The 24,347-nt window shown below is 36.0% G+C and overlaps 1 protein-coding gene across 1 annotated transcript; it reads left to right on the top strand.

The window, feature by feature from the left end:
* The first annotated feature begins 215 nt into the window (after nt 1–215).
* Nucleotides 216–2,109, top strand: LOC113344201 (exo-alpha-bergamotene synthase-like). The gene is made up of 6 exons (XM_026588215.1): nt 216–481; nt 569–836; nt 963–1,137; nt 1,455–1,673; nt 1,752–1,890; nt 2,020–2,109. Exons 1-6 carry the CDS (start codon nt 245–247, stop codon nt 2,107–2,109), a joined length of 1,128 nt encoding a protein of 375 aa, XP_026444000.1. The 5' UTR covers nt 216–244.
* The last annotated feature ends 22,238 nt before the right edge of the window (nt 2,110–24,347 follow it).

Below are 24,347 nucleotides of genomic sequence, written 5' to 3'. Positions count from 1 at the left end.
CAATAAGTTATACGTACGTCACTTCCGTGCTGCATGTTTCCCTAAAACACTTGTCCTGTGACGTTCTATCATGAAAATATCTTTGGACAAGATGAAATGAAAACGTGTGCATGTAAAATGTAATAATGACTCGGTTAGTAAATATATATATATATATCCATCCGGACCATCCCATTAATAACATTGATAGAGAGAAAAAAGAAAGTTGAGAGATTTGCATTGAACATTGGCACCAACTAATAATATGATCTCTGCAATGTCTCAAATTATTCACTATCCACTCCTAAATTCTTCTTCCCCATCTTGTTCTTCATCATCGTTACGGTCCCCTTTCACCTCCACCCCATTCTCGAGCCGGTTGCCTGTTAGCACCAAACGCCTTGCACAATCAGAAGACTCCGTGCACTTTCAGTACCAACCTGCAATTTGGGATAACCATTTTGTTGAATCAGTACCAAAGACTAATTACATGGCGATCATTGTATTAATTTTCCACTCGAGTAGTTCATTATATGAACTGGTTCATCTTCTAAGATTATACTAATTACTACTACTTTTTTATATGCAGCACAAAACAGATACGGAATTACCCGTGAAGAACATAAAACAACAAGTGAAGGGTTTGCTTAAGAATGCAGTAAAACCACTGGAGAAGCTTGAGTTGATCGATGCGATTCAAAGACTCGGAATGAGTTACTTTATAGAGGAAGAGATTCTCAAAATCCTAGAGGACATGTACCATGACCGTGACGATGCACAGAAGATGAAAGATAACTTATATGCAACTTCTCTCAGATTTAGGCTTTTTAGGCAGTATGGTTTTTATGAATCTCAAGGTAGAGCCAGCTAAGTCCATGAGGTGTGGGCGTTTGCCCCTGTTAAATTCGTGGTTTTTCAATTATATAGTGGGTTTGCTTTGTCGTTTCTTTTAGCTAATAACAAGTTTATCTTGCGTGTGGTAGATGTTTTTGACGAATTCAGACACGCGGAAGGTGGGTTCAAGGAAACTATTGTTTACGATATAAAGGGAATGCTGAGTTTATTTGAAGCGGCACATCTGCTTATGAAAGGGGAAAGCATCTTAAGTGAAGCCATACTCCTCACAAGAAAATATCTATCGGAAAATGGAAGCAAAAAGTAAAAACATTAACATTAACCTTGATAAACAAGTTCGTCGATCTTTAGAGACACCATTTCACTGGAGGGTTCCAAGATCGGAAACTAGGTTTTACATTGAAGCATATGAGTCTCAAAATGATATGAATCCTCCTCTTCTTGAATTGGCTAAAGTAAATTTTAACATGGTTCAGGCTCAACACAAGATGGAACTCATGCATGTATTAAGGTGCATGTCTATTTTATACGTACATTTAAGGGCATATGCGGACTGCGGTCCGTTAGTTGCAATGATGTCTTACTGTACTAATTGTGCTATTATCTCATTTTTGGTTCAGATGGTGGAATGATATGGGGATTGCAAAGGAATTGTATTTTGCAAGAGATCGATTGGTTGAGTGCTTCTTATCAAATATTGGGGCTTGTTGGGAGCCACGACAAGGACGTTGTAGAGAATGGGTCACCAAAATTATGAGCTTTGCTCTAGTAATCGATGACATCTATGATTCTCATGGATCTTTAGAAGAACTAGAACTATTTACCGTTGCTATTGACAGGTATAATCCTATATACTCAAATTTCAACTACCTTAGCCGAAACTCTTATGGCGTTAATTTACAAATTTTCATTTGAAGGTGGGATTCCAAAGCCGTGGAGAACCTGCCATATTACATGAAGATATGTTTCTTAGCCCTCTTCAACACCGTGAATGAAATGGCTTTCGAGATACTCAGTGAACAACAATTTGACATCTTACCGCACTTAACCAAATCGGTATATGTGTACATTGTTGTTTTTGTTCTTTTTTTTTTCCATCGCCTAACTTTTTTAGAGAATTTGTGGATAATTGGCGTTGTTCTTCGTTTATTTAGTTGGCCAATTCGGTGAAGGCAATGTTGACAGAAGCAAAATGGTGCCATAATGAGTATGTCCCAACTTTTATGGAATATCAGCATAATGGGTCGGTGTCATCTGTTGGATATGTCTTTCTAATGGCTGCATATTTCACGAATCGAAATCAGTGATGATGCATTACAAGCCTTCGAAAACAATCATCCTCTAATATATTATTCATGTTTGCTGTGTCGACTTTCAAATGATCTCGCAACGTCTTCGGTATGTCATTCAAAAATTTGACAAAAATAAAATCAAAAATTACTGTTCGCACAATTCTTGTAGGAACTTATTAGACATGCCTTTTTCTTAATGCTGAATACAGGCAGAGGTAAAAAGAGGTGAAGTGGCGTCATCCATACACTGCTATATGCAAGAAACAAACGTCTCCGAAGATGCTCGTGAACACGTAAAAATCTTAATTATTGAAACGTTTAAAGAGATAAACCGCTACCTAATTGTTTCATCTCCGTTTGATCGTTCATTCGTGAACATAGTTCTAAATTTTGCAAGAACAACTTTGTTCATGTATCAACATGGAGACGGAATTGGAGCAGAACATTCAAAGAGCATAGAGCATGTTTTGTCTATGATTGTGAAACCAATTCACATCGACAGTCCTACCGATAAAGACTCATCTTAATTCCTATGTGCAATCCTAGGCTGTTTTCTTGCGTGTGATCTGTAATCCAGACTTAAAAAGAAAGAGGGACTGTTGGGGAAATTCTGCAGACAGATGGTTGATTATATATTTTGATACAAAAGAATAAGTCCATTGATTTGTGTCGATCAAGGCCACTACTTTATAAGCATTCACTTCTCGTAATATCTTTCTTTCTTTCCCGGAGGTCAGGTGCTTGCTCCCCCTCCTTTTTTTTTTTCTATAATCAATAAATGTTTTGTCTCCGATCCTTGCTTAAATAAAAAAAAGAAAATTTACCGAAAAATGATTAAATTTGTGCAAATGCGCTTGTATTCTCATAGCCTCTGTTTCTGTTGGCTTGTCCAACATTTTCTTAATATAACTTTATCCTTCGAAATACCATGAGTTCTCTGCAGTGGGCCATGAGTTTATTTTGGGCAACACATTGAGATGTGATGGAATAGTACCTAATTATTATATGCAACCACACAAAGATACCTGAGAAGAAGGGTAGACTAAGGACCATACTCATCCAAAATATCTTCCCCAAGTTGAGGTTGCAGATTTTTCTAATTGTTCAGTTGACCGGAAAATTAATTCAAACCAGATTTTATTATAAGAACTAAAAATCTTCTTCTTCTTCTTCGGAGAATTGGTTCAAATTTTCTATCTTTCCTTTTCCGGAGGTCATGAGCTTCCAGCACCATACTTTAAACAAAAGTTCGCTCATACTTATATCCACTGAGGGACGGATTAACCTTAGAAGAATGAATAGCGTGAATGTGATCACAGGATGCTTAGTTCAGTCCAGTGCTCTCTATTTCTATATATATATCATACCTTTGATGCATATATTTGTTGGGATGCTTATACAAAAGAGTAGTCAGTTGTACAACACGTTATAGGAAGGTGCGCTAAGTTATCTTACTATAATAAAGAAAGGGGTCTTTTCAACGGACCGACATGAATAGATCCTCTTGCCCCTCCGTGTTTTCTTTGTTTGATCAGCTGCGACTGAAAGCAATAGAAACCCTTTGTGTTTTTGTTTACTCGGATGCCACTGAATCTGAACGAACCCATTCCTGTTCTTGATTATTCAGTTGAATCTCATGAGATTTTGGCCAGTCTGAAGAATCGAGGACAATTCTAAAGTTAGCTAATATTCCTGAAAGAAGAAACACGTTTAAAGTTTAATTTCAATGATAAATTGTTTACACGCAGTAAGTAATTAAGCAGTGCATATATTATAGAAGTGTAAGTTTTCCCGATAGAAGAGACACTTTTAAGCTCAATTATAAATCAAAATTCGTAAGTGAGCAGTATAATGTGCTTGAAACATCATTAATTGATCTATATAGCAAAAAGGCATCCATTAGTAAGAATTGTTGTCATCTTCGATTGAGTTGTCTTTCTGTTTTGTAGCAGGGATCCGTTTCATCTCACTTAGTAACTTTGCGATTTATGATTAACATACTTATACACTTCTGTTTCTGACGCTAATGTTTGAAGTTCTCATCAGGAGTGGATTGGTCCCAACTGCCTGAACTTAAAACTTATGTTTAATGGATTTGCTTTTGTGTGTATGGTATTCATCTGAAAATTAATTTTTGATGTTAATACTTTGTTTAAGAAAATCTGAGAGTTCAAATGATTTAGAGACTGAGTAAAACATTGTAAAAATAGAAAGAAAAGACGTACTACAGATGAGTCAAATTCAGTAAACAAATTTAATACTACGATGCTCATCATTTGATTATCATGTTATTATTCTAGCATTTATCAGTTCATCTATTTGCTAACTTACATTTCATTGTCATTTAATGGAGAATCTTTAGAGCCCTAAAATCATTGAGCGCTCGACTTTGATAGTGATTGATACCAAAATGGATGGCAGTCAACGGTCCAATCTCTGTGGAAGCCCTTGAATTAATTATTTATATGGTTATTTTGAGTTGACAAGTTATTGCACGGTAATTCTGAAACAAGTGAAGACAGTTAAATTAGCTCTCTTCTTTTTCTGATTTTGTGTCATTGCACCTGCCTGTGGCAGTGTCATTTAAAGAAAATGCATACAATTGTTTGTTTGTTTTTTTTGTGTGTAAATGGATACCCTTGGTTGAACTATTATTGAATGAGAATCTTAATCTCAATACAGTTTGGAAGAAGTGAATGCATCGTTGTGGTTACATTTTACATGTCTTGGAATGTAGCGGCAGGCGCATCGCGTGTGCGAATTTGCTAGTGTTAGATAAATTTTACACAAACTATGGGTGAAAAAACACATGATCAACACATAGTGTATTCTAATCGATTTCCATCCTTCTTCACCACTGTGTTTCTTCTCTCCCTCAGTCTGTGCCTCTACTAAAACCCAAGTACAAGTATCAAAGTCGAAGTAGAAGTTTATGTGCAGAGAGCATAGTAAAACGAGTTTTGACAGGTTTTTGGGTGGGCTACAACACCCTTAGCCTCCTCTGCCTCCGTTGCTGCCAGCAGTGTATGCAACCAACAAACACTCTGTATCTTTTCGTCAAGTCAAGGACGCAAGTGGAGTCTCTTTAATTATTAAAATTAAGATATGTTTTTGGTGAAATCTTCTGTAGCAAAATCATGAGGTTCTTCATCCATTATTTTCTTTATTTCATGTGGATAACTGACGTAAGATTTCCACAAATAGACTCTACTTTATTACGCGAAAATTAATACTCCAATAATCACTCATTGAAGACCAAACTATTGTTTCTCAAATTTGTGCTCTTTCATTTCCAGTTAAACTTCAACAATTATATATTCCAATACCTTACTATGTGGTTTGCTGAAGGAATTCTTATTAATGGTGTAACAGAAATATTAAAAAAAAATCTTACTAGTTTCAAAATAAAATTTCTTACTAGTTCCAAAATCCTACAACTGTTTACAAGTATGCCCAAGTTGGCATAATGGCATGTTGTGAGTGTGAGAATCTTTTTGCATTCAACCAGCTTTCAAATTCACTCTAGGAAGAATGACTGACCTACCAGAGTGAAGATCAGTATCCAGTTGCACCGGCGGTCCGGCCCAGCTTGCTCTTGAACCTGAATTTTTTAGCAAACTAGGTTTCCAAATCAATTTATGCTTGATTGCAACCCCTAGCTAGGCCCCTACAAAAACTTTTGATTCCCCATAACAAGATTTCTGGCTTTGCCATGGCCTTAACCTCCTCTGGTACTAAAATAGACTGGTTATAGATTTCTAAACAAAGCGATGTGAAGGCATTGTGCAGTAAGACATGATACCAACCAGTCACCTCCGAAAACATCTGTACCCAACCGTCAGTACTGCTGGTTCTTTCCTAAATTCCAACGTACGTAAATGGTACATGACAACACAACGGTAGGTGACATGACTTGTTATAGTACTAAATTGATGACTCTTCTTACAATTATCTATTGATTCCAATTTCTTAATGAAATCTCTTCTCCTATTTTGAAAGATAAAAAATGACTCTTCTTCAAATTTTAATATTGACAAACGTTTCAACGAATGGCATGCATGTACACTGATGTACTTGTCATGGCCAAAAATTTGTATTCTATATTTTCACCTAATACATATGCATGAGACGTGCTTGCTGCTTATATGAGATTTGTGAAGGTTAATTTGGTTTGTATACATTATTAGTAGTGTCTCGGAACTCTCTTTAGGGTGTGGAAAAGAAAAGAAACTCTTAAACACGAGCCTAAATTAACTTCTTTTTTTTTATAGAAAAACCTTAGAAAAAGGAACCAAGGACCATACAAAGTGTTAGCATTGCTTGTGCTAAGCCTGCTTTCATTATTTTTACATAAAATAGCTAAATTAAGAGTTTCCAAATTTTGAAGTCTATGAATAATTTTTAGACTACTTAACACAAAAGAGATAGGCTTGATTCTTAATTTATCATCTTCGGCCATGCTTTTTGGAATATCATAATTATTGGGGTTGAACCTTCCTTGCCTGATGATATAGATAGGAAAAGCAGCATATAAACATTGAAGTACAAGTTGATCCTAAATTAACTAGTTAAACTGGACGGGGCTATTTGGTGGTACAAAAAAACTGACTCCCAAACTCTAAACTACTCGTTCTAAAAATAATTGCCCTAGGGTCATGGTGTATACTTTTCAAAATTTTCAAAATAAACCCTCAAATCTGTACTAATTAAAATAAACAATCAGCTCAGTTTCAAAATTTTAGGAATACTGCAGTATAAAATGGTTTAATTCTTAGATAAAAATGTTAAATGGACCTAAAAAAAAGTAAAAAGGACGGAGCTATGCAGAGCTCATGGGTGGCCCCCGTCCCCTGTTTTTGGTTAATTTCTTAGTGATCTCCTAAAAATTTGACTAATTAAAAAAAATCTCTTAATTCGCCCCCCTAAAAAATCTCTTATATCGAATTTCTGGCTCACATAACCAATAACATGCACAATAATGGGACTGCCTGATAGTCCCTGGGTAACTGGCCTCATCCTATGCAACTTTAGCTTTTTGTGTAGCTTTGAGAGAGCTCTTTTAATGAGATCTCGAGCAATTGTTCTTAAAAGTTATAAATATAAATATTATTGTCGCAGGGTCTACTAATTTAGTACGAAGTAAACCCAAAACCTAAAGGTCTAACTAAACAAGTTCAATTCAATGACTAAATCAAGTTCTAAAAGTCACCTTAAAACCGATATAATATAATTCGGGCCCGACTTTGTCACAAGTTCTAAATGCACTATTGCCCTGGTGTGTAGCTATGTATCCAGCTTTTCAAAGACTTTCAAAAAGAATTCCTCAATCCAAACGGGACAAATTAGATTGGACGGGCGGGCTGATTTCGTTGAATCCCAAGAAAACACGTCAGTTTTGTACTCCACCGGCCCGGGCAACTCCTTTCGTCCAAAAATAGCTCTCAACTCAAATTCTTAATGAGGAAAAGATCAGAGAAGATTGTGGACTAAGGCATACGTGCCAACCAGTCACCTCCACGGAGTATATGATTCCAAACATTGGTACAGTTAGTGACGTGACTTGATAATAATATGTCCTCTAAATACGCAGTTATTGGAATAGTTATTTCGTACTAATACTAAATCATGACTATTCTTCAAACTTGCGCTTAAAATGTGTGGATGGACAACGACACGTACGGAAACTTTGAAACAAACGAGTGGCATGCATGCATGTGGATGATGGACCATAAAGACCCTGTCAATGCCGAAAATTTGTAGCCTTTCTTTTTGGACTGCCAAGGATATTGTCTTTGCATGTTCACATTATGCCCCTTATAAGCAATCCTATAACTGCTTAATTACAAGTAAGCTCAAGGTGGAATGTGTGAGTGTGAGAATGTTTCTGCATTCAACCAGCTTTCAGATAAAACAAATTCACTCCGAGAAGAATGAATTGACTGACCAGAGTGAAGACCAGACACGAAACAGGTCCTCCAAGTAGAAATTCTATTCGAGGAAATCAATAGATGTAATAAAAGTAGTGTACTAAGAAATACTGCAACTAGTACATCCACAGGCACCAGGCCCGGTCATGCGATTTTGACGGCTGGATTAATATTGTATAAATTATTAAAATAACGAGGCTCTTTTGCAGAACGATTTTTTGGGCACCACTATTTTTCTTGGGATCATCATTTGATTAGGCCACCTTCCCTATAGCTATAAGGAGTGTCTTAAAACATAGAGAGATGACTAGTTTGCCCTTTAATTTATAACTCTACCACTTCTTCGTCTTCTTCTATTCTACAATTTTTCTTTTTCTCTTCTTTATCAATTTATGATCATCTAAACATGATCATATACAAATCTAATAAAAATCATCAAATGTTCATCGTCGTCGATTCATTGAGTTTTTACTGTCGATTATTAATCTTTTGTAAACAAACTCGTCCATAAGTATTTTCTCACAAACCCATTACTTCTAATTCGTTTTTGATTGAAAATTTTGAGTAGTATTCATCAAAATAGTTTGAAAATGGAAGTTACAGTAGTAAGTTCGGTTAGGAATTTTATGGAAAAACTTTGTCAAACTAGCCGAACTTGCTGGAAATGAAGAACATGAAGAACAGTTCGGCTGTTTCGCAAAAGAAAATTTCCTAACCGAACTTTTTCTGTATACAATAGTTCGGTTAATGTTCATGAAAGCGCAGGTAGCCGAACTTAGTTTTAATGGAATTTTTTCTTTTAGAGAAAATTTTGGCTACGTCGCAAAAAAAATTTCCTAACCGAACTAAGGTTTGGTAACGTCGGAAAAAAAATTTCCTAACCGAACTAGGATTTGGTTACGTCGCAATTTTTTTCCTTAGGGAACTAAGGTTTGGTAACGTCGCAATATTTGTTTTCCTAACAGAACTAAGGTTTGGTAACGTCGCAATTTTTTTTTCTAATCGAACTAAGGTTTAGTTACGTCGTAATTTTTTTCTCCTAACCAAACTTTTCTCTAAAAACCTATATACAATATTGATTTAATTTAATTTTCTTTTTGATTTAATCTTACACTGATCATTAATTATGTTAACTAATGATTCAACTAATCATTACATAAACTTAATTGAAACAGATAATTTTAATATTAAGATAAATATATGGATAATGTCTGACTTAGTTTTACTTCAAATATCTTTCCCAAAAAGAAACAATGGTTCCAAAAAAAAAAATGGTGCCCAAAAAACCGTTCGGTTTATATGCTCACCCAGAGGCAGAACCAGCTCGAAGCATTAATAGTATCCAGTTGCACTCTGGTCCAGCCCCGCTTGCTCTCAAACCTAAATTTTCTACCAAATTAGGTTTCCAAGTCCATTTATGCTATGATTGCAACCCGTAGGCCCCTGCTACTAAGACTTTTGATTTCGCACAACAAGATTTCTGGCTTTGCCATGGCGTCCACCTCCTCTGGTACTAAAATAGACTGGTTCTAGATTTCTAAACAAGGAAATGTGAAGACATCGTGCAGTATGACATAATACCAACCAGTCACCTCCGAAAACATCTCTACACCACCATCAGTACATGGAACATGACAACACAACAGTAGGTGACATGACTTGTTATATCACTAAATTGATGACTTCTTACGATTATTTATAGATTCCAATTCCTTAATCAAATCTCTTCTCCTATTTTGAAAGATAAAAAATGACTTCTTCAAATTTTAATCTTATGGACGAACGTTTCAAATGTGTGGATGTCAAACATGAGGAAACTTAACGACATGAGAGTGGCATACATGTCAAGTGATGTACTTGTCATGGCCAAAAATTTGTAATCTATAATATAGATTACGCATGGGACGTGCTTGGTGCTTATAAAAAACGTTAGCCTATTTTTTATTATTACTTTAGCAGTTAAATTATTATGGGACCTGCATAAAACAGTTCCCAATTAATTAAAAACCGAAGAAAAAAAGAGTTTTGAATCAAATAAAAAGCTAAAAGAGACATTGGAGGTAGATGTTAAGCTGCTCAAATTGAAAGAACATATTAATGACTTTTGATGAATGTAGGTGCCACTGTAGTACAGTGGTAAAGTCATTAGGTGATGGTATCAGTGATCTGAGTTCGAAATTCGTTAGCATCAAATTCTTTATCGATTAAAAAAAATGACTTTTGATAAATGAATGAGTATTGTCACTCTATAGAAGCATCTAATTAGGAATTTTTTTCCTTTCTTTTTTCTTTTATCATACTGAATGACAACCCTCACTTCACACCCTTGTTCTTAAACACAAGAGCCTAACTTAGTTAAATTGAAGATTGATTCAGCCTCCAACCCTCACTTCATACCCTTTTATCATAATGAATGAGAACGAATCAACTTAAACAACTTCTCCAAACATACAACATATCAGCAGGTCAGCACATTAATTATTCGAAATCAACCATCATCCATCATCCAAAGTTCACCAACACCAATTATTCGACCTTCATCAAGCTTTTAATATGCCAACAACCTCAATATCCCCGATCTACTTAGGAATCCAATTCAAACATGGAAGATGCACTTGCCACATTTTTGAACCTCTACTAAATCGATTGACGCGCAAGGCAAAAGGATGGATGACGAAATGCCTAACACCTTCGGGAAGATTAACTCTCATAAAATCTTCCCTAACCCCTACATCAAACCACATCATGCAAGCACAACTTTTACCTACAATGTGAATAAGAAAATAGATCGCACCACCCGAAACTTTTTTTGGGGACATGACCCCTCAGTCAAAAAGCTTCATCCACTGGGTTATGATAAGCTAACTAAGCTCATAACAGAAGGTGGGCTAGGAATTCAAAGAAGTAGAGATCATAATAAGGCGTTAATCATGAAACGGGTCTGGAGCATCCATGAGAAACCAGATTCAATATATGCTAGCCTTTGCAACGAAAAATATCTGAAGCAGCAACCTCTCTTTTCAGGAACTCCAACAACCCCATCTTCAATCAGTCCCCAATGGAGGCAACTAGCATCCCTCATTCCCACAATCAAAAAACATCTTTTCTACAAAATCGGAGATGGCTTAACAACCCCTATTCAAGAAAACTGGATCCCTGAATTCGCTAATTCCTTGGACCCAGCGAGCTGTTACCAAATCCAGAAAGTCGCTGATCTCATTGATCCTTTCACTCACACTTGGAATCATGATAAACTAAACCTCCTTCCACCCCATATAACCCAACGGATCGTGAATATCCACCTACCCCAAACCAACTCCTCTGACGAAATCATATGTCCTTTCACCAAATCTGGAAAATACACCACATCATCTGGATATCACTGCTTAAACAGCTTATCGGATCATTCCAACCTAAACCCTTTTCCACCAACTAAGTTTCTATGGACACTCCCATGTCCTCCAAAACTACAGCTTTTCTTGTGGAAAGCAATCAACGAAGGCCTTCCGACCTTCACCATTCTAAATCATCTCCACCTCACCGGTACCAACATCTGTCCACAATGCAACTCTGATCCGGAATCTGTTGATCATATTCTCCTCCATTGTCAAGTGGCAGTGGCCTCATGGAACATTGTTCTCACAAGACTCCATACTCATTCGACCACATCCCAAAATCTTCCCAATTTTCCAAAACCTCAAATGATTATCACCCAAATTCTACATCTGAAAACTCATCATCGGTCAAAACAGCCTTTTGTTTCCTTTTCTGGTCCTTATGGATAGCTAGGAATGACTACACTTATCGACTAAAGAAACCAAATGAAGAGAACATTACCCAGATGGCTATCAGTCTGCAACAAGAATTCTCTTGAGCATAGAAGAACCTTCCTCCCGTGCTACCTGGAATGCTAGCTCTTGCAAACCCAAGAAATGGAACACGAACGACTACAACAATCTACATAGGCTGGCTTAAACCTAATCTAGAATGGATCAAGATCAACACTGACGGAGCAGCGCGAGGACACCCAGGAATAGCTGGAGCAAGTTTCATTTGTAGGGATACTTCTGCTAACACCCTAGTAGTTGTATCACAACCACTAGGAATCACCAACGCCCTCACAGCTGAATCATGGACAATGCTGATAGCGACCAGGACGGCAAAAGAACGAATCTGGACAAAGGTTAAATTTGACACCGACTCGGAAAACTGGCTTCGATTCCTAACCTCGGATGCCGATCCGCCTTGGTACATCTCTGGAATGATCTCTGAAAGCAAACGAATCATGAGACAGATCACCTACTGCACCGTAAAACACAACTACAAGGAAGGAAATCAGGCAGTGGATGGATTGGCCAATCTGGCAGCAGACAACAGCCAACTGAAGAACCTTACAACTTTATTTTGGGACCATACAATCCCACCATGCATTAATCAAATTGTAATGGATGACTCTTTGGGTATCACCTACCCTCGTGTAATTGTTGCTTAATTTTAATAATATTTTTCATGCTTCAAAAAAAAGCTCCCGAAAAAGCCGGGCTATTTGGTGTACAAAATAAACCAACTCCCAAATTCTAGACAACTCATTCTAAATACTATTGCCCTAGGATCATGGTATGTACTTTTCAAAATCTTCAAAATGAACCGGCAAACCTATACTAATTAAAATGAACAATTAGGTTAGTTTCAAAATGTCAGGAATACTGCAACATAAAATGGTTTAGTTCTTAGATAAAAATGTTAAATGGACCCCAAAAAGCAGGTAAAAACTCTCTCATAACCAATTATACGCACGATAATAGGACTGCATGATAGTCCCTGAGGTATATACCATAAATAAGTATAGACACCCTGTGATTTTTTCACGGTGAAATCACCGTGTGACACAGAAATCGTGGAACCCACAGCAGATAAAAAACCATCCCCACCTTTTTCTCCTGGTGGGTCACAGGGGATTCTCTCACTCGGTGATTTCACCGTGAGAAAATCACGGTGTGTCTAGCACAGCCGATATACTGTGCAACTTTTGATTTTTTGTGTGGTCAGCTTTGAGAGTGTTTTTTTAGAACGATTTTTTGGGCACTACTCAAAAATGATGGAGGACTACTAAGTGATAAAGTATCTATCCTATAATTATAAGGGGTTTTTTAAAGTGTTGAAATGACTAACCTACCATTAACCTATATATATTTAACCACCTCCTCCCATCACCACCTATATATATATAACCACCTCCTACCGTCACCACCGACCACCTCAAACCACCACCACAGCCACCTCTATAAATTACTTAATTTAAATCATTAGCAAAACAAAATCAAAATCAAAATTGTAACAAACCCATTAATTATCATTTGTTTTTGGTTGAAAAAAATGAGAAGTAATCATCAAAATGAGTTGAAAATGGAAGTTGCAGCGAGAAGTTTGGGTAGGAATTATCTGAAAAACTTTGTCGAACTAGCTGAACTCAACTTTAATGGAGGTTTTCTTTCAGAGAAAAGTTCGGTTACGTCGCAATTTATTTTTCCTAAATGAACTTTTAGTTCGGTTGCGTCGCAATTTTTTTCTCCTAACCGAATTTTTGTTGAAAACCTATATATTGAGTTCAGTTACGTCACAAATTTTTTCATTTTATTTTCCTAGCCGTCGCAATTTTTTTCTCCTAAACGAACTTTTCTCTGAAAGAAAAAACTCCATTAAAGCTGAGTTCAGGCTACCCGTGTTTTTAGAAACATTAGCCGAACTACACTTGCAGATGAGTTCGGCTACCTGTTCTTCAAATGTCGTAGCCGAACTTTGTTAACCAAACCGAAATCAATTTGTAAATTGTTTATTTTTAGGAATGTTTTGGCTAAATCAAGCACCATTGACTAAATTTGAAGCATCCGTGAGTACCGAAAACATCATACTCTTGTTGTGGCTCTTAAAGAAAAAGATTTAACTTTTTTTCTTCCAAAACCCTCATCTTCATTATCATCTTCATCTTCTTCTTCTCCCTCTCAATAATTCTTCTTTTGAAAAAAATCAAATTATTAATTTAATCTCGCTAATCATTAATTAACTCACTAATCAACACACTAACTAATTTTATTACCAAGGGTAAGTTTGGTATTAAAAAAATAGATAAGGGATGACTCAAAATTACTTTAAATATCCACCCAAAAAATAAAGAGTAGTCCCCCTCCATTTTTGAGTAGTGCCCAAAAAAACATTCTTTTTTATGGGATCTCGAGCAACTTTAACTTTATCGTAGTAGAAAAATACAAAATAAACCTCAAACCTAAAGGTCTAATTAAACAAGTTCAATTCCACGACTAAATCAAGTTTTAAAAGTCACCTTAAGGCCGATATAATTTGGGCCCGACTTTGTCACAAACAAATTAACTGATATCCAAGTTCTAAATGTACAATTGCCCGTGGTGTCCTTCTTTTCAAAGACTTTTAAAAAGAAATCCCCAATCCAAACGGGACAAATTAGATTGGACGGGCGGGCCGATTTCGTTGAATCCCAAGAAAACACGTCAGTTTTGTACTCCACCGGCCAACTCGTTTCGTCCAAAAATAGCTCTCTACTCACTCTTAGTGAGGAAAAGGTCGGAGAAGATTGCGGGACTAAAACAAACAACTGGATATTCATTTCGAAGTATATGATTCCAAACATGCGTACAGTCAGTGACGTGACTTGATAATAATATTTTTAAAACATGGTTCAAATGTACGAGTGAAAATTATTATGGGTGAAATGTACACAAAAAAAAATAGCAAGGATGAAACTGGATTCATCTCGACTTAAACTTAAAAAATAACAAGGATGAAACTGGATGCATCCTGATGTAAATTAAAAATAAGAAAAAACATTTAAAAATGGGTAGGATGAAACTGTTTACATCCTGACTATTTTTACATTTTTGTCCATTTAAACAGTATCAAAATCTAAATGTCCTTTTCACCCAGGAATTATTGATTTTGATCTTTTTAACCAATTTTGTGTTTTATTTATGGGAGTTCGAGCAATTGTTCTTAAATTATAAATACTATTCTCGTAATGTCTACTGATTTAATACAAAATAAACTCCAAACCTAAAGTTCTAATTAAACAAGTTCAATTCCACGACAAAATCAAGTTTTTAAAGTCACCTTAAAACGGATATAATCTGGGTCCGACTTTGTCACAAACAAATTAACTGATAGCCAAGTTCTAAATGCACTATAGCCCTGGCGTCTAGCTTCTCAAAGACTTTCAAAAAGAAATCCCCAATCCAAACGGGACAAATTAGATTGGACGGCCGGACCGATTTTGCTAAATCCCAAGAAAACACGTCAGTTTGATACTCCACCGGCCCGGTCAACACCTTTCGTCCAAAAATAGCTCTCAACTCAAAGTCGTAATGAGGAAAACATCAGAGAAGATTGTGGACAACTTGATACCACGAATGTTCTTTTCTACGTATGATTCCAAACATTAATGGTACAGTTAGTGACGTGACTTGATAATAATCTGTCCTCTACATACGCAGTTATTTTGGAAGGTTATCTCGTACTAGGCTCTCTTCTTCAAAGTTGAACAAATGCTTAAAATGTGTGGATGGACAGCAACACACAAGGAAACTTTGATACAAACGAGTGGCATGCATGCATGCTGTGGATGATGGACTCTAGCTAAAAACCCTGTCAAGGCCGAAATTTTATGGTCTTTCTTTTTGGACTGCCAAGGATGTTGTCTTTGCTTGTTCACATTATTCCATTATATAAAATCCTATAACTGCTTACAAGAAAACTCAAGTTGGAATGTGTGAGTGTGAGAATGTTTTTGCGTTCAACCAGCTTTCAGATAAAAGAAATTCACTCTAAGAAGAACGAATGACTGACCAGAGTGAACACCAAACACGAAACTGCTCCTCCAAGTAGAAATTATATACGAGGAAATCAAAAGATATTATATAAATAGTGTACTAAGAAATACTGCAACTTGTCAAATGTGTGGATGTCAAACATAATGGAAATTCCTATGGAAACGGTCACATGCAAAATTTTGTTGAGCCAGGTAGATGGTCAAACTGATTTTTTCATTATGGTAAAGCACTGGGCGTTAGATAACTAACCGCGTGTCCGAGGGAAAAATGCTGGAGTCTGCGATAAAAGTGTCGGCGTCCGAAGCTTCGATGGGGCGTCCTAACATATGACGCCGGCGTTTGTAGAAAAATTGCTAAAGGTTTTTTTTTAAAATTCAAAATTCACTTTTTACCTTTATAAATTACCGTCGAATTCAAACAATTCACTCACACCAAAATTCACTTCTCTTGAATTTTCTCTTCTAAAATCTAATTCTCAATGGCTGAAAAGGCGATCACACTTTTTTGCGACGCAAAACTTGAAGCTACTGTTTGTAAGATATTTGGGAGTTTTAAAAAGATTGAAAATTGTAAGAGGGAAGTGCAAGTTTTTGAAGTTGCTCCAAGAAAATGTTCCGCTAAAAGGCAAAGAAGAGCTCCAGTTTTGAAAGTTAACAACAAAAAATTCAAAAACAAAGGTGAAACTGCCAAAGGGCGCGTTGAATGGAAAATACGTCAAATGAAGATAAACAGGAGGCTAAAACTTGTACTTGATTTTTATTGAACCTTTTATTATTGTCTAATAAGTTTATATCTTGTAAAAGAATTGGCAGTAATATCAATGAATGAAAATGTTTATATTTTAAAATAGATTTCCACTTCAAATTAAGTGAAATTTATTACAATTTATTAAACTTGCAAATAACATCAAACTACATTTTAATAAACCACAACAAAAACATCAAGCTACATCAAATCCAGCGACATTCTCTCTGTAAAGTTCATAGCATTCAAAATGCCTAAACTCTCTCCCGCTTTCTTCGGTAAACTTGGTCTGAGCGATGGTTTCGAATTCTTCGTTGGATAATCCAGAATTGCTACGATGAACCATCAACAATACTTCCGTATAATGTTTTGAGAGTGAAGAATGTGTAGAATGTGTGAATTTGGAGTTGAAATGAGGAGTATTCATTGAATTCAAGAAATTGTAGCCGTTGGATCACAGGAGTTTTCAGCTGTTCAGGTGGAGCAGTTGGCATTTGTGGGTCTGACGCTGGGGTTTTTAATAAGCACGCGGGTGCTATACTTGCTAACGCGCGTTCAAAATTCAAACGCTGGCGTTTTTCTTACTGACGCTAGCGTTGCTAGAGATGACGCTCATCATTTCCACAGACGCGCGCTGATTCTACCGACTCGATGTTCAAACCAACAAATCTAATGGTTTGAACATCCATTTTTCATGTTTGTTCATTCCATAGTGGGAGCAAAATGAATAAACTCCAGGTTTGTTCATTTCATAAGAATTGCTCTAAGGAAACTTAGCCACAAGAGAATGGCATGCATGTCCAGTGATGTACTTGTCATGCCCAAAAATTTGTATTCTATATTTTCACCTAATACTTATGCATGGGACGTGTTTGGTGCTATATGAGCTTTGTGAAGGTTAATTTGGTTTGCATACATTATTTGTGTAGTGTCTTGGAATTCTGTTTTGGTTTGCATAAGGATTTTATTTTTTCTTTAAAATTTAAACAAGGATAAAAAATGATATTTATAAATTGTTGTTTTCTGGATTATTTTCCCGTTGTGCCAATGTTAGTGCGGTGGTGAAATTGAATGATGATATATTGTTGGTAAACTGAAAGATTGTGTCAGCTTCTACAGCTCCCTAAAAAGCGTGGCAATTTGCTGGTACAAAATAAACTGACTCCCAAATTCTAAGCGACTCGTTCCAAACATTACTGCCCTAGGCTCATAGTATATATGTTTTTCAAAATTTCAAAATAAACCCTCAAACCTAGCCATTTATACTAATAAAAATGGACAATTAAGTTAGTTTCAAAATTTTAGGAATACTGCAACTCACTACTTTCACAAAAAATAGTTTAATTCTTAGATCCAAAATGTAAAGAAAATGGAAAGAAAAAATAACAGAAAATCTGAAAATTATTGTTTAATTATCCATTTTGGATATTTAGCCCAAAAAAATTTAAAAAAAAAATGTCTTTTACCTAAAATATCCCTTAACCCTTTAAACCAAGTTGTTTATCAGCGAACAGATTTTGAAACATCGAACTCATCTTTTATCGACAGAAACAAGACACGGGTGATTTTCTTTTCTTTTTTCAGATCTGGAAGCTCAATCATGGTGATGAACGATTGTGGAATCGAAGTTAAAATATTTTACTATCAAAAATCATCTCATATCTTCAAATCGCTAAGTTTTAAGTTTCAATTTCACCAAGTATTGTAGATGATTATGATTCATTGATCCAATTTTGATTTTGTTTTTGGTCTAATTGTAAGAGGAAGAAAGAAACTTATAACACGTTTCTCTCTTTGATTCATCCGTATTTGAAATTTCATTAGCTATTGGATGATGGAATTTTTGTTAAATTTTGGGGTTTAGTTGGTGATGCTGATTTTGGTTCGAGTTTGGATTAATACTTGATCGAAATAGAAGTCGACAGTGACCAGAATATGGGGTTCTCGATGTGAGCCTGGAATTGGGTTTTGCTGGAATAAGCACCGGGTTAAAGAATAATTATGGATGTACATGAAAGATGATGTTGTTGAGGATGAAAATGATTGTGAATTGAAGATGGTGGCGAATACTCCATGGGTTGATGCCTGACGCTGATTAATTTCATAGACATGAGACGTTAAAAGTTCAATTTCTATACTGTTGCATCAAAAAACTTGGACCGACAGTAAGCGATGTAACTGGTTTTATGGTCAGTTCAGTAAGGAACAATGGTGAGATGGTCAAATTAGAAACTGCAGTTGGTGGTTACGCGAATATGTTAAGGGAGAAGTGGCTTAATGGTGAGGACGGAACTGGGGTTTGTTGTATTAATTGAGTTCAGTCTGAATTGGTTGAAACAATTGATGTTTGTGGCTGATGGAGCAAATAGGTTGAGGTGCAGGTGATAATTGAACTTGAACTGAAAATAGGTTTTGAATGTTGTTATTATGAGAAAGTTGTACTGGAGCTGTAAACGTCGGCATATGGATCAGTTTCCTTTGTGATCATGATATTCTCTGTATGGCTTCAACGAACCTCAATGTTTATGAGTACATTAATCCGTATTTCAGTGTTGCAATTAGTATTTTTTTTGACACATTCAAATAAGTGTATCTTAATGAATTTTGTTGGTTGTTTAATTGTAGATTCCTTTCAATTTTTATGGTAAAAATCTTGAATGAGTTCAGGCATCACAAAGAATAGACTTGGATGAAATTAGTTTCATCCTGCATATTCTGAAAAAGAACATATTTTTTGGCCAGGGTGAAACTGGTTTCATCCTGCATGTCCTGGAAAAAAAAAACATATTTGTCCTACACAAACTCACAAAACGTTTTTTGCCAGGATGAAACCAATTTCATCATGTATATTCTGGCAAAAAAAATACCTTCATATTCTGAGGAAAAAACTCGAAATATAGACTAGTTTAAGTAAAAACAATTCATATTTAATTGACTTGCAATTAAGATATAGAGGAATCCTGATTCATAAATCGATTCAAAGAAAGTTTGACAAACACAAAACTTAAGGGTTTTTTAGCGACCTATTTTCTAAAAAACATCAACGTTTTTAGTTATCGCTCAACTTCCAGCAACTGCAACTTCATTTAGTTTCTTTTTTCTCCTACTTTTTTTCATCCATTTTGCTAACCACGTTCACGTCATGCATATTCCTTGTGCTTGATTTACCACCAACGTTCACATCATGCCAATTCTTGGTTCTTACATCAACAACCACGTTCACGTCATGCTTGTTATTGGTTCTTACACTCTTCTTGTTATTGCTTCCTGCAACAATTTAAATCGAAACCAGTTACATCCTATTTTAAAGATAGATGAAAATCAGTTACATCATATTTTTAAAGATAGATGAAAATTAGTTTCTGCAAGTATCATCTTTCTCAATCGGTCTCATTGGTGTTGTATAGATTATCCGGTGAAATTTCTTTGGCTTGTTAGCAGTAAGCCCATCAACTGCAACAAATATACTAGCGTAATCCTATAATGATTTGTGTACTACTATAAAAGTAGTTCAAATCTAACAAAAGAAGTTATTCATTCGGCATATGCGAGTGATTTGATGCTCCGTCTCTATTCTCTCATGCATGGCCTAAATAGGTATCTCTAAAGCATCTACAAACCCAAATTAGTACATATAATCAATACAAACAAGGTTTACAGAATGAAACACATACAAGCATTTAACAGAAACTTTCATTCTTGATTATAACAATTAAAATCATAGTTCATTCATAATGAGTATTGATCGTAAATTCAACCCGAATGAAACTGGTTCCATCCTAGTATAAAATATGGATGAACCATGTACACCATAGATTAAACCTCATATTCATCTTAGTTTAAAACTAGATGAAACGAGTTTCAACCTAGTATAAACATTGACGAAACAATATACGTGACATACTAATTTAAACATGGATGAAAACAAACAACAACCAAATTCAAAACAGGGTGAAACCAGATTCATACTAGTTAAAAATTGTTGAGAACAAATTCAAGTATATTCATAGTAGGTAAACATGTACACTGCAGATTTTCACCGGCATGAAACTATATTTCATCATAGCTTAAACCTACTGAAACTAAGCAAATTGCAGATAAAATCTGGATGAAACCGGTTTTAGTCATAGTTTACTCCTGCTGAAAAATATAAACTGCAACTGGTTACATCCTTGTTTAAACCTGCTGAAATTGCAGACAAACTTGAATTAAACCAGTTTCATCTAATTTTATACTTGGATAGAACCAAGCAAGCAATGAGACAATAACATTCCCTGGATAGCTTACCGCATATAAAGTCACTCTAACTACACCTGGATAAATCCAATTTCTTCCTAGTTTGATTGGGTTAGAGAGAAAACCAATTTCATAGCATAAATATGACAATTCTATAAATCTGGGATTGATGATTTCAGTTTCATCCACTAATATGATGTTATTATTCTCATATTCGTTAAAACTAGGACCTACAAGATATGCAAACCAGTTACAATCACTTTCCAAAATCCACTGAATGTTGGAACCCTCACAATCTAGTAATGCCAAGATCACCAGACCAACAACAGTGTAGATGACACTACTATGGATCACATTTAGAAAAGAAGCATAAAATTTCAGAGATGCTATATGCATAACCTAGCTACCATGTAATGACCGCGAGGTCTAGTCTCACATCCTAACCAGGAATCTAGGTCAAGTTTATCCTCAGTCGCAAATCTCAACTGTCATGAAACTATAATTTCATCATAGTTTAAACCTGGATGAAAATGTTTTAATCTAGGGAATCCAACACATATAGCATGCTAATTTCATCTCAGTTAGACATGTACAATCCATATTAAACCTGGATGAAACTGTTTTCATCTAGTTTTAAACTGCTAGAACAATATAAACTGCAGATTAAACTTGGATGAAACCAGTTCCATCATAGTTTAAACCTGCTGAAACAATACACAGATGCAAACCAAATTCTTCCATCATAACACATGAAAAAACTCAAATAACCATATGCAAACCAAATTCATTAAAAACATACAATGAAATTGGAAAATAAAATCAACCAATTTTATTAAATAAAATCGAGTTTCATCCACACATCCATTGAAATGAAAATAAAACAACCAATTCAACAAATTAACCCACTGAAATGAAAATAAGAACAACCAATTCAACAAGTTAATCATGCAATTCTGAAAATAAGAACAAAACAGAGTTAGGGTTTCAAATCTTACGAGTTCTAAGAGACATTTCTGTAGATCGATTGAAACCCTAATTCTTCCAATACACAGAACTGATCGATTGAAACCCTAATTCTTAGAATATGCTAGAAACCTCTCATGCTGTAGTGTTGATGTTGTTTGCAGACGTTGGATGAAGCTCGATTTTACGACAGTGTTGATGGTGAGGAGAAAAGGGTGGACGAAACCAACTTCTGGTAGTGATGATGGTCAGGAGACGGTTGATGAAAACAATTTATGGTAGTGTTTATAGTGAGGAGACGGTGGAGGAAAATGATTTTGTGGTAGTTTGATTATGAGGGGACGGCGGAGGAAGTTGAAGTTACTGGTAGTGAGAATAAGATGAAGATGTTAGTGGTCTCTTTTGTGATAGAAAATAAGATCGATATTTTCTAGACAGAGAAAAGAGTAGTAAAGTTTGTTCCCATATAAAAAAAATGTCCCGTCCATTTGACACAGGAAAAAATTTACCCGTCCATCTCAACCAGGAATAGTATCTGTTTGGCCAAATAGCCCATTTTCTGAAAAAATAAACTCTCCCGTAACCAATCACATGCACAAAAATGAGACTGCCTGCTAGTCCTAGGTAAGTGGCCTCATCCTATGCAACTTTAAGCTTTTTGTGTGTTGGGTTGGCACACTCCCAAACAATTTGGTATCCCCTATTAGCAGTCTTGAACATACGGTAATACTCCGTTATGTCCTCCTAAAACCGTCGGCTGACAGCCTGTTATCCGTGTCTGTATGCCTATTATAAAGGCATGATCTATTCTGATTTAAGTTGTGGTATCACATTGGATTTCTTTGATCCTATCCCTACTGGCTGTTGAGTCACTGTGGCGATACTGACACCAATTCCTTGTATATCTATTTAAAGCAGTCCCAAACCTTTTGTTTATCTCGTCTTTCGAGATATGAAATAGAACTTTGGCTAGTCAATTTCCTTGTTTATATATATACAACGAGGGACTAGAGGAGGAGTAAAAACAACCAAAACGAGGGATGGATCCTTTTTCGAGATATGTTTATTTTTCAATCTGACCTGGGATGAACCCGCCCAAAACTTGAAGGGTTGGATTTTTATTTTACACGGATGGACTAGAGGGCTACTCGGACTAAAGCACAATTTAGCCATCTCATAGGTTGTTTAACTAGAAACCCCATTCAAAAGGGTACTTTTTTCTTGATTCTATCCAGCCATAAATTTTCTATATGGTGTTTTTGAGCTAAAATAAACATTGCACAATTTTTAAAAACATTGTCTAGGACCACTTAAAAACAAACGGTTTGTTTCTCCGATGAGGAATTCCAGTGGCCTTTGATGCGCCACTTAGCATTGTGATTGCTGGGTCTAATTGTCCCACTGTGTTTCTCTATTGGATTCTATTATTTATTTTCGTTTTAAAATGAATTCTATGGATTTCATCCACCATCAGCTCCAAATGTCCGGGTATAAAATTTGGAATCCAGTCAAGAAAGTAACAATACATCAGTTTGGCGGGCTCTACCATTGCATATAGGACTAACAAATTTAACAGATCCTTACAGTTGGATTGATAAATTGGTATCACCCCGCTAAAATTAGCATCACTTTTATAAATCATGTGCAAAACTAGCACCCCTGCATTTCCTCAGCCAGCAGACCCACTCTAATGTGAGTGGTGCGATTTTTAATGAGTAGTGCTATTTGACTGGGATTGTCCCCCAGGCGAATTGTAGGGGTGTGGGGTATTTGCACTGTGGGTCCCATTAGGTTGGTCTATCGGAAATCCCACGGTATTTCAACCCCGATAGACGTAGCATTATTGGTTTTTAATTTGTTCACCTTGGCGGTGCGCTTAGAATCGTTGTATTTTTTTTTTCCATAGACCTGTCTCCGGGCCATAATGTCATGAGGCGAAAAAAATGGGGGAAGAATCTATGGGGTGTGAAGCATTTCCGGCTCATTAGTCGTGCCATCAGTGCGAACCAATTAACCCTCTATTCCTGTTAATTCAAGTCTTTCTTCTCGGAAACAACAACAAAAACCACCAATTTCAGAAAAACAACAGAAAACCCTAGTTTACTTCTCTCGCACTACCAGAAATTCGCAGCTGAAAGGAGGAGATAACAACACACACCACAATGTCAAGCCTTCCTGAAGAGTTGTACCTCGACATTCTATTGAGGGTACCGGTGAAATCAACATTCGTCTGTAAGTGTGTTTGTAAATCTTGGTTTCAAATAATTTCTAATCCTAATTTTGTTAAATCCCATCTTAATCTTACCACACAAAGAAACAATAATCACAGTCTATTGATTCAAAGTACTAAGATGTATTTAAGATTTGATTCATTATCATCGTCAAATGATGCTGTTATTGTTAGATTGGATCCCCCTACAGAAATACTAAATTGTTGGGTTCATGTGATGGAATAGTATACGGCTGGAATTTTATGCTGGATTTCTATTTTCTGT

This window comes from Papaver somniferum, unplaced genomic scaffold, assembly GCF_003573695.1.
Source record: "Papaver somniferum cultivar HN1 unplaced genomic scaffold, ASM357369v1 unplaced-scaffold_75, whole genome shotgun sequence".
Lineage (NCBI taxonomy): Eukaryota > Viridiplantae > Streptophyta > Magnoliopsida > Ranunculales > Papaveraceae > Papaver > Papaver somniferum.
Note: the sequence above shows the minus strand (reverse complement) of the source record. Positions and strands in the feature narration are given on the sequence as shown.